At 47.6% G+C, this 10,958-nt stretch overlaps 1 protein-coding gene across 1 annotated transcript; it reads right to left on the bottom strand.

The window, feature by feature from the left end:
- Positions 1 to 9,314: 9,314 nt before the first annotated feature.
- On the bottom strand, positions 9,315 to 10,631 carry LOC119386807 (legumain). The gene has a single exon (XM_037654080.2). The coding sequence runs from the start codon at positions 10,629 to 10,631 to the stop codon at positions 9,315 to 9,317; it is 1,317 nt and encodes a 438-aa protein (XP_037510008.1).
- Between the last annotated feature and the right edge of the window lie 327 nt (positions 10,632 to 10,958).

Raw genomic sequence — 10,958 nt, 5'->3', positions numbered from 1 at the left:
CCCGCCGCTAAAATGGTCTATACTCGCGCTTGTATTATAGCATGCTTTTATGGGGCATTAAAAGTAAGAGTAATTTACAGAAATTAGAAGTCTTACAGAAAAACGTTGCGCCGTCTGTTTGGAGATTATTTGGTTAGCCAAGGGAGATGTCTAGGAGTCCACTATTTATGAAACACGGTGTACTCAAAGCAAGGCAGTTGTACCCATAGAAATAATTACTTTACATTTATAAAAAGCTTCGCACTATGACAGTACACCAAAGCACACACAAGTACTCACTGCGTAGACAACGAATTCCCGTTCCTGCTACAAGTGCTGGGTATGGTAGAGCCCCAAGTACATGTCGCGCATCCTGTTGCTGAATCGTTTTGGTGCACAATTAAATTTCACCTCTCAATAACGCAGTTCAAACATCACATCAAGGATCTATTTGTGAATGGATTAGTGCAAATATAATATGTCTCCTCTGAATTACAGGCCAGTTTGCTCCTATTTATTTCTCACTTCTGTGTACCATATGCATGCGTATGTAGCTGTATGTACGCATCTCTCTCTCTCTCAATATATATATATATATATATATATATATATATATATATATATATATATATATATATATATATATATATATATATATATATATATATATTCTTGCGTGTGTATATATGCATGTGTCAGGCCCGTAGCCAGGGGGGGCCTAGGGCCCCCGCCCCAGAAATTTTGGTGAAGTAAGCGTTTTTACCAAAAATTAATGATGAAAATAGGTGTTTTTCTAAAATAGTCAGAATTTGCAGCAAGTGCCCCCCCCCCCGAAAAAATTTCCTGGCTGCGGGTCTGGTATGTGTGTATGAATATATGCGTGTATGTATATGAAATTGTATTTACGTGTCTTTTCTATGTTTTTCATATCATGGAAGCAGCCACACTGTCTGATTTTTGAATGTCTATGTAGCTTATAATGCAAATTTTCATGCAATTGTGTTCTAGTTATGCTTTGCTGCTCCACACACTTTAACAATTGGTATATGATGTAGCACTGTTTGCTGGACGTTTAATGTTGTGCAAACCACGTCAGGCCGAATGGCATTTAGCTCCGCTTCGCTTTTCTGTGTGTTTTCTAGAAATAAAATGTGTTCATTCAGTCGCTTATGAGATGGACAAGTTTTGAGGAGAGAGAAGCTCAGAGGAAAATTGGGTTCGAGAGAGCCTAAGGAATACGAAAGACAGCAGATGGGCAGGGAAAGTGTTCCGTTGACGAGTAGTGGAGAAAAAAAACAGGAGGCTCACCAGCAAGTTCACGAAGTTTTTCGTGAACCAAGACTGCTTTTTTGGTGCCAACAGTGGTCTTTATTGAACTTTAGCAACTTGCCGACGCTGCTGGTGAGTGCCACAAACCTCTTCGTTCCTGCGGACGTTTACAAACTTCGACTCCTGCTGAGCGGGGGAACGCCGCCTCGTTAACCCTAACGCCACCGGCACCGGCGTCGGGCTCGCGCTTCGTCGCGCTTGCACAAGTCTATTCGGCAACGCAATGGCGTACAAAGTGAGCGGCATGGATCTACCTGCCACAGAATTCAACCCAGAAGAATGGAGTGTAGTCCTGAATGCCCGAACACGCTCGCCGCGACAGCAGTCGAAAGAAACCGAAGGAACGCAGTCAAGTAACGCGGCGTCAGCTGACGAAACGCAGCAAAACGGAGTCGGCGCCAAGCGTTCCCTCAACGCCCGATGACACAGCTGTGATGCGTCTTAACTCAAAACGCCTGCCACGGTTGCCAGTCGATGACTTCAAGATCGTCTTTCGCCCGAGTGCGGGCGCTAATCTGGCCCAATACAACGATGTAGAGTTAGGAGCGGCTGTAGTCGCCAACAGCGGACTGCACTCTGCTGTTGCCGAGGAGGATCTTGTGTGCACCAACCTGCCCAAGAATATTTTCACTGTGTGCACTTCTTGCGCAGACCGAGTTTCCAACTATGCCAAAATACGAGAACTCACGCTACGCGGCAACAAACTGGCATTTCATGTATACATAGCTCCCCCGGCCGGGGCACGGCCAGGAATCATCTACCGCGCCTGGAATGGTGAATCGCCTCAGGACTTGCTCCGAGAATTACGCCGGGCGAATCCCATCCTGCTAATAGTCCAAGCAAGGGATATGGGGCGTACCTCACGCTCAGTACTCATTCATTTCATGGCCGAGGAGCTTCCTCCCTCAGTGAAAATGTTTGGCATCCTTTACGCCGTCTTCAACTTTTGCCCGAAGGTGGAAGCGTGCCTCAATTGCAGACAAGTCGGCCACAGACGAGATGTATGTCCTTTGCCGAATCGCCTCACTTGCTCGAGCTGTGGTCAGAAGCACCCGGAAGACCACCCCTGCACTCCGCAGTGCGTCATCTGTGGGGACGCTCACACGACGGGCGACAGTGCATGCAAGCAACACTTCCAACGTGGCTACAGCCGTCCCTCTCGCCCACCACAGAGGCCACAACAGGAGCAAGAGCAGCACGAGTTCAAGCTCGAGAAGGAGTCTTTCCCAAGCATCCAAGATGGAAATCGGGGCAGCAGAAGCAAAAGTCCTGGACGAAAAAGTGGCAGCAAAGGCAAAAGCCCTGGACGAAGTTCGTCACAAAGCCGCGACCTCGACACCAAATCCGGAAAGGTGAGCTGGGTAGAGCAAACCTCCTGCTCCTGTGGCACGAGCTTCGATTCTAAAGAAAAGTCGAAAACTCAGGAGACTATCGAACGCCTAATTCGAGAGAATCAAGAGTTAAAGCAACAGTTGGCTCTGGTGCTAGAACGTTTAAGTACACTTGCAGCCGTCCCACCTGCGTCATCTTCACCCCTATCCATCTCCCTTTCTAACACGGAGCCTGACATGGCAGACCAACCGGGAACCGATTTTACAGATTCCTCCCCCCATCCCGCAAAAAATAATGATGGAACAGCCCGAATCATCGGAGAATGATCTTAAGTGCACGAGTAAAAAATTCGGAAAGAACACCGGGAACTCTGACAAAAGGTTGATTTAGGCTTTAACCAAATCGCAGAACGCTTCACTAAGATAGAGAATATTCTAGACGTGTTAGTTGCTCGGCTCTCCTCTTTGGAAGCTCTACCACAATCCCTCTCCTCTCAAGCGCCTTCGCAGCCATAACCCCCTCCTACACCCTTGCCTCATCCCCACCCTCTTCACTCTGCATATGGCAATGGAACTGCCGTGGATTAAAAAATAAGAGAGACAATATCTCACTTTACACACAGCAGTCTATACCCGCCCCTGATGTCATCTCCGTACAGGAGCCTTTAAAAGCCTGCAAACTTCTAGGCTATCAGGCTGTACATTCGCATCCTATTTCCCCGTGGGCCACCACATATATACACAGGAATATCTCGTTTATAGCATACGATCTCTGCGATCTTTACTCTGACTGTATTCTTCTTGAACTTCTCCCGCGTCGTACAGGACAAGGTACATATTTTATCCTAAATATTTATTCTCATCCTCGAGATGGCCTCACTGCGGTATTCGAAGCAATCGACAGGGCCATCCAAATAGCAAGCTCCGCTCCCATCGTTGTAACCGGCGATTTTAATGCCCCGCACGTAGATTGGGGTTACAGAAGAAACACTCGGAAAGGCACCAGCCTATTTCAATACATTCAGCGAAACAGGTGCACCCTAGTCACTGATTCCATGCTAGCCACACGCATTGGCAACAGTGTGAGCAGAAATACAACCCCGGACCTTACTTTTACTAAAAACGTGCGACAAGCTAACTGGACACACACTGGAATCAACCTCGGTAGTGATCATTACATCTTAACAATTACACTGCCCAGTGCCAATTTCCGTCCGCAGTTTCATTTCAAACCTATTGTCGACTGAAATAAATTCCGCGAAATCCGAGACCAACACCCGACAACAGAAATTCAGGACTACAAAGACTGGGCGTCTAAGCTCAACCGGGACGTAGCTCTTAGCGAAAAAGTAGCCCCGGCAGAACATATCCGCGATCCAGTAGACAGCAGGCTGCTCCACCTATGGGAGTCCTATCAGAATGTGGAGAAGCGATGGCTCAGGCAAAATTTTAATAGGAAATTAAAACGGAGAATGGCACAAACGCTCCAGCTCGTAACTGAACACGCGGCCGAGCTTTCATCACAACAGTGGAACCAGATTTGCAACCGACTTGACGGCAATCTACATTGACGGCAATCTACAAACTCGTGGTCCCTGCTTCGTCATACGTTAGATCCATGCTCCTCGTGCTCTGTAAGTACTAAGCAAATTACGAAACTCTTGTTTGAGGTAGAGAAACAAGGGCAAGACCCTGAAGTTGCTCCTAAAACCACGTATTTTCCTGACCTAAAGCAAGAAACGTTACCTACCTATACAGGAACTCCCAATCCAGACTTGGATGCACCCATTGCAGAGTCGGAAGTGTGGGCTGCACTAAGCAAGCTTCGCACCACATCCGCTCCAGATCTAGATGGAGTTACAAGCAAAACACTCCGAAATTTAGACTCGCAATCATTGGCCGCTCTTACCAATTACATGAATCAACAATGGGAGCAGGGCACGCTGCCCCAGTAATGGAAATCAGCTAAGGTGACTTTCATCCCCAAAAATAATAAGCCGTTAGACCTTAATAATATGAGACCGATCTCTCTTACCTCATGTACAGGAAATCTGATGGAGCATGTAATTCTAAATCGCCTCAACCGCTACATGGAGAAGGAAAAACTCTCTCCCTCCACCATGTATGGCTTCCGAGCGGGTCTCTCAACTCAGGATGTCATGTTACAGCTTAAGGAGGATGTGCTCAATCCAACTTTCCCACACATCACCACAGCCATCCTCGCATTGGACCTGACCAATGCCTTCGATAATACTTCTCACTTCTCCATTTTACAGTCCCTTAGCGAACTAAATGTGGGCTCCCGCACGCACAGGTATGTCACTGCCTTTCTCAGCAGCAGGTCCGTCCACCTACAATTAGGCACATTCAAAACCGATCTCTTCACGCTAGGAAGCAAGCGAACGCGCCAGGGAGCGGTTTTGTCCCCGTTCTTTTTAACGTTACTGTAATCCCGCTAGCACGGAAACTTGCCCAACTTCCTTCCATCAATCACTCCTTGTAGGCAGATGACATCACCATCTGGGTCAATGCCGGCAACCATGGCGAAATTGAATCGAAACTACAGTTGGCCGCTGACACTGTTGTTCAGCACGCCAATAGTATTGGGCTCTCCTGCTCGGCGGCTAAATCGGAACTCCTAGTTATTGACCTTAAAAAGCGGGATACCTGTCCTAATATTTCCGGCAATGGCTCCAACGCTGAGACCATAAAGTTAATCCGCACTTCGGTTCATAATGCAGCTTCCCTAACTAAGCCCATTTCTAATCGTCATCGTGGCATGAGGGAAGCAGACACACGCCGCCTCATTCAGGCCTTTTGCCTATGCAGAATCACCTATTCCATCCCCTACCTTTATCTCACACCCACGGAGACCGAGCAACTCAACAGACTCATCCGCACTGCCTATAAAACTGCTCTCCATCTCCCTAAATCAACAGCCACGGATAAATTACTTCACTTAGGGGTGCACAACACTCTGGGAGAGCTCGTAGAAGCGCATCTCTTCAGTCAATATCAAAGGCTGTCGCTTACAGAAACTGGTCAAGTACTGCTGCGCCGACTTGGAATCAACGTTCCTGGTCATACCACGGCCACGCACACACTTCCAATCGCTGTGGGCAGCAACCCTATGCATTCCGCCACTTCCCAAAAACACTCACCCAGAACATAATCGAGCGAGACGGGAAGCTAGAGCCAAGGCTCTTCACAAGCGCTTCCCTCCTAATTCTCCAGCAGTATACGTAGATGCGGCCGAATATGCAGTTCACCCAGCTTTCGCAATAGCCGTTGTAGGCGGATTTCAAAACCTGGTCGCTAGTGCGTCCATTCCAAATTCGACAGAATCCCTGGAAGCAGAGGAGGCGGCAATTGCGTTAGCAATTGTTCACTCCTCCGCGGAGTATATTTTTTCTGATTCTAAAGCTGCAATTCGTAATTTCGCCACTTTCAAAATCCACTCTCCGGCAGGTAGAATGCTTGAGTTATCTCATCCGCCTGATCGCCTCATCACTCTCCTCTGGGTCCCTGCGCACAGTGGACACCCAGGCAACACGGCCGCTCACACCCAAGCCCGAGCACTCGTCAACCGGGCTCAAAGCGACCTGCCTTCGCTTCGCGGTGCCAGGGATCGACTCCTCAGCTACCACGACATCACACTCTTTTACCGAAATTCCCGCCTAACGTATCCCCCACCACATAAATCGCTCTCCAGAAGTGACCAGGTTTTGTGGCGCAAACTTCAAACGGCCACAGTCGCGACCGCTTTCCTTCTCTCCCTTATTACGCATGGCGAAACTTCTCCTCATTGCAACTTGTGTCCGAGCACCAGAGCCGACTTCAATCACGTCTTTGTGAGTTGCCCAAACAAACCCAAGCCCCCGTGGCAACGGTCAGAACACCAGGAGCGATGGGAGGCTGCTCTGCGCAGCTCGTAACCGGAGTTACAGCTCCGGACAGTAGGCTGGGCCAGAGGGGTCGCCGAAGCACGAAGTGTCCGGCCACCTAGAACGGCCCGAGGGCTCATCGTCGTCCTGCTTCCGCTTCGCCCCACACCCCCCCCCCCCTCACATGATTCTTTCACGAATCAATAAAGTTGTTTACCTACACGCCTACCTATGGGATGAAGACGAAGTAAGGAGGGAGGAATTTTACGCTAAATGAAAATGGAAATGCTTTACTGTTTGAAACGAAGTTGGTTTGCGTTAGAACGCGTTGCTACAAATCGAGATTCAACAAAGAAGAGCCACAAGAAAAGTGTACGCGCTCTGGGGAAGCAAAAGAAACAACGGAGCATGCTTTACTTAAATGTCGGGATATCCACCCGGTTTTATGTTGGGGCACTAGCCTACATGAAGCCTCGAGTTTTATAGACAACAATGGAAAGGTAAACAGGCTCGCGATAAAAATAGGTAAAAGATCGTTGGAGGATTTGCGTCGGAAATGTAGGGTGGAAGGAAGAAATAAATACCGGAAACTCAAGGCACTCTGCCCTAAGGCACAGAAAGTTGGGCCGTGAATTGTAGAATTTCTTCTATAGGAACAAGTATTTAACTTTTTTTTCATTTTATTAACCTAAATGCTCATCGGGCATTACATTGGCGGGGATAATTTAGTACAATGAGCACAAAAATTGGATACACAGAAAAAGAATATAACGGTGCTAATAACACTAGTATAATCAGTCATGTATGAAGGAGCGTATGTGTAATCAGTCACGAGGGTGAGGATATGCAAAAAAAAAGAAAAGAAAAATATTTACAGAAAGTACTCGCAGAAAAAGTATATGCGAATTATATAACTGGACTAAACAAGGCATTAGACCGCGTTAATTAAAAGGTAATACTAAAATTTTGTTCGAGCTTGGTGGCGCACAGATCACCATCCCTTTATAAAGGGGACGCTCGTAGCATCCATCCGTGCGTCCACCAGTGCACCGATCCATCACTGCGCGTTCGCGCCGAGAGCGCCGACGACGCCTACCAGTGTATGCGTGTTGACTTATAGTGCAACAAGTCAGCTCCCTTGTCGGGCTATCGCTTGACAAATTTGGTCTATGTACTTTAGCCACGGCATTCGTTTGGCTTGCAATGCACCGCTTGCGTGCACGTCTGTGCTTTGCTGCTTTCAAAAAACGATGAAACATACAAGAATTATGGAACATGTCCGTGGCTAAAAAATGGACGCGAGGAAATCAGCACAGCGTTTACCAGGTGGCGAGGAAACTACGTGGTTTAGACATCTGGCGCGTGTTTGTAATCACAGCGGAAAATAAAATGGAGATGCAGAGTAATTTTAAAGGGACTCTGAAGAGCAAAACGATTTTTGTCATATTAGTAAAGTACTCTTTCACGATACCAAAAACACCACGCTTGCTGCGAGAAGACTCTTAGTAAGCGAGAAAGCGCGCAAAAACAAAATGTGGGTGGCGGCGCCACCTTGAAGTTTCCGCACCATTCGCCGTGACGTCACATGTTTTGAAGGCGCCTACTAGGGACTACGTAGTTTCTAATCGGTAAACATGAAGTACATTGTCGTCTGCAGGGGCCATAGTCTTAAAATATCAAGTTTGGGGTAATTTTGTTGAACCAATGCCGCCAAAATACGATAGGTACACTTTGAAATTAGATATGTCACGCGGGGAGATGTGGGCGCGAAATTTAGACATGAAACTCTGAACTTGATTTCCTCCTCTATTAATAAACCTATGATGGCGAAATTAACGACATTAAGGTTCTCAGAGCACAATTTATCGATCTAAGCCGATTCATTGTTTTTCTTTAGTGTCCCTTTAAAACACTGAGTCGCAATCCCCGGGAAAGGAACAATTTCCTTGAACCCCTATCTCAGAAACGGGGTACACGTCACTAAGGATCACAGCTGTCTGGCCTAGTTGGAATCGGTTCTGCTTCAGAATGTGTATCTTTGCTTCGTCCCCGTGTTTTTCGCGCTTCTTAAGCATGAAATAAGCATCACTTCGGCGTAAGACTTGGTTTGTGAAGTAGTGCGTCTCTTTCAGCTGCCGTCCGGATGGGATTTTGCTCCCGCAATACCTCGGCACTGTGTTCTCGTTGATTTGTGGCAGCGCAGTGAGGTCAGCTGACAATTCGCCGCTGTATATCTGTGAAGAGAAGCGCCGCAAACTAATACACCTGAGACTGTTTGTGGCCTCTCGTATGTGGGCACTAGCGGACGACTCCACTGCTGCGCCTAACAGAAAATGGCGGACGCGCCCACTGTCACCCGAGCACAAATCAATATAAATATTCCCCATTATACCCGTTTTATTATAGGCGTATTTCGCCAGGGCCCACGAATTTCTTTCCAGAATTGCAGCCCAAATAAGGCGTGCGCCCTAAAAAGACTTTGGGTCCGTTGTCGCTTTCCAGGGTGGGTGTACAAGCAGGTAAGCTCTCTTCCTTTTGTTTAGTCCTCGTGTTTCACTAAAAGGACAAATTGTTAGTTTCCTAACAGTCTGCTGAGGAAGACACATATTCGCTCGCCACGTAAGGTACGAAAGATTATCGTTCAGCACATAACGTCTCACTCGTGCAAAGTTTCCCACATCAGTGCAATAAATAAAATGACGGACTTACGAGTAATGACTCATACTGTCATTTTATTAGCGGCTTTGGAACAAACACTGAAACGAATGCATTGTGATACATTTCGAAATATTCAGACGATACCTTCAAGGGGAGGGTGCGTGCATAACAAGTCCATCGCTTCAGTAATATCCAGAATGTTGTAAGATAATTCGCACATGTTCATCAAAACTCGCAGATGCTGAAGAGCATAGGGGTTTTTCGAGATGTCGAAACACCGCTCGTTAAAGTGGCTCACTGCCTTCTCGTAACAGTAAAACTTGGTGAACGGCCGCGTGGATGTCAGAACTACTTCTGCGTCATTCGACTTACCGCGAGCAACGAACGAGGCAATCTCGGCGACCTTATTCTTCAGGAATAACCGGTGTCTTAAGGCTCGCCGCAGCTTGTCTTTCAACGACTTGATTTCTTGAGGGGTTGATGCCCTTTCCAGTTTATTCCTCAGAATGGCGATGGGGACGTCCCGGCTGGAGACAGCATCATCTGGTGCCTTTGGTAGAACGATTGGGCTCGTCTTTTTTTTACCTTGGAATTCGCTGAGAGAGAGGTTTCCGATGCGCAGGTTACCGTACTGCATGACGTGGCTTGCAGAGGTCCTTTTCTTCACGATGTTGAATTGATCGAGGAGTGTCTCTTTTTGCAGATCTTTCTTGTCAGAATCTTCCAGCCAACTGACGCTGTACAAGTCGCCCAAGTACGCCCCTTTCTTTTTGTCCCAATAGCAAGCGTACGAGGACTCGTAAGGGTTGGCCGCGGTTGTGGCATAGACGCTCACGTAGGCGGTTAGCAGTCCATCAAACATGGAACCGGATTCGCAGGCCTCGATATAAATGGCCATTTCAGCGAAAGTCTTCTTGTTCAAGCTTTTGATGACATTCATGAAAGGTTGAGCGTGGAGAACGCCGTTAGGAAAAGCTAGAAGACCAGGCGCTCCATGGTCCGCGAAGTAGAGGAAGACGTGGTCTTTCGGACCGCTGGCTATGACCTTCCCGCTGCCGCCTTTCACTTTCTTTCCTTGCAGAATATCAAGGAAGTTTTGCGGGGTGACGAGGTCGCCCGTGTAATCTTTTGGGACGCCCCGATAAACGTCTGTACCGTTGGGATGATTGATGATAACTCCTGGCGTAGGATTTTCGCGGGAATGGGCGATGTCATCGTACATCATGACCACGATGCGTTCGTCGGGAACGCCATGGTTGTGGAGCACGTGGTAGGCGTGGCAGATGTCGGCTTGGTGTCGGTAGTTGTCGTAACCTTTGGAACCGGCCACGAGTAGAGCCCAGAGCTTTGGTTGACCATCGTAAACATATTTCGTAGACTTCTTGCTGGTCGCAGCAAACGTGGAGGCCAAAGCGGCTAGGCCGAGAAAAATGCGCCACCAGAGAGCCATCACTGCTGTGTGTATTTTCGCAGACTCTCGGCAGCTTTTTTAAGCAAAAGAGACGGCTTTTCAGCTGTCCTATGTGCCAGCCTGAGGGAGGCACGTTCATACAATAGGGTATATCTGAGCGGTACAACTGCAGGTTGTCGCACAAAAGGGCATTGTTCAAATGTGACATTAACACGTCAATAACCAGCACAAAAGAAATGTCTGTACTACGGAATTGCTTGTATTTTTCAGCGACAGTGACCACTCATTATAGCTTTTTCGAGCATGTATTGCTATAGCAGCGGTCAACGGAAGATTAATCGAAGCGTGCGCCCTTCTTTGAATTAT

Source organism: Rhipicephalus sanguineus, chromosome 3 (assembly GCF_013339695.2).
Source record: "Rhipicephalus sanguineus isolate Rsan-2018 chromosome 3, BIME_Rsan_1.4, whole genome shotgun sequence".
In the NCBI taxonomy this organism is placed as follows: domain Eukaryota; kingdom Metazoa; phylum Arthropoda; class Arachnida; order Ixodida; family Ixodidae; genus Rhipicephalus; species Rhipicephalus sanguineus.
This window is presented reverse-complemented; position numbering and strand designations above follow the sequence as displayed.

Bases quoted from the DNA above. Each gene is read 5' to 3' on its own strand.
- LOC119386807 (XM_037654080.2), bottom strand. From the start codon at position 10,631: ATGGCTCTCTGGTGGCGCATTTTTCTCGGCCTAGCCGCTTTGGCCTCC.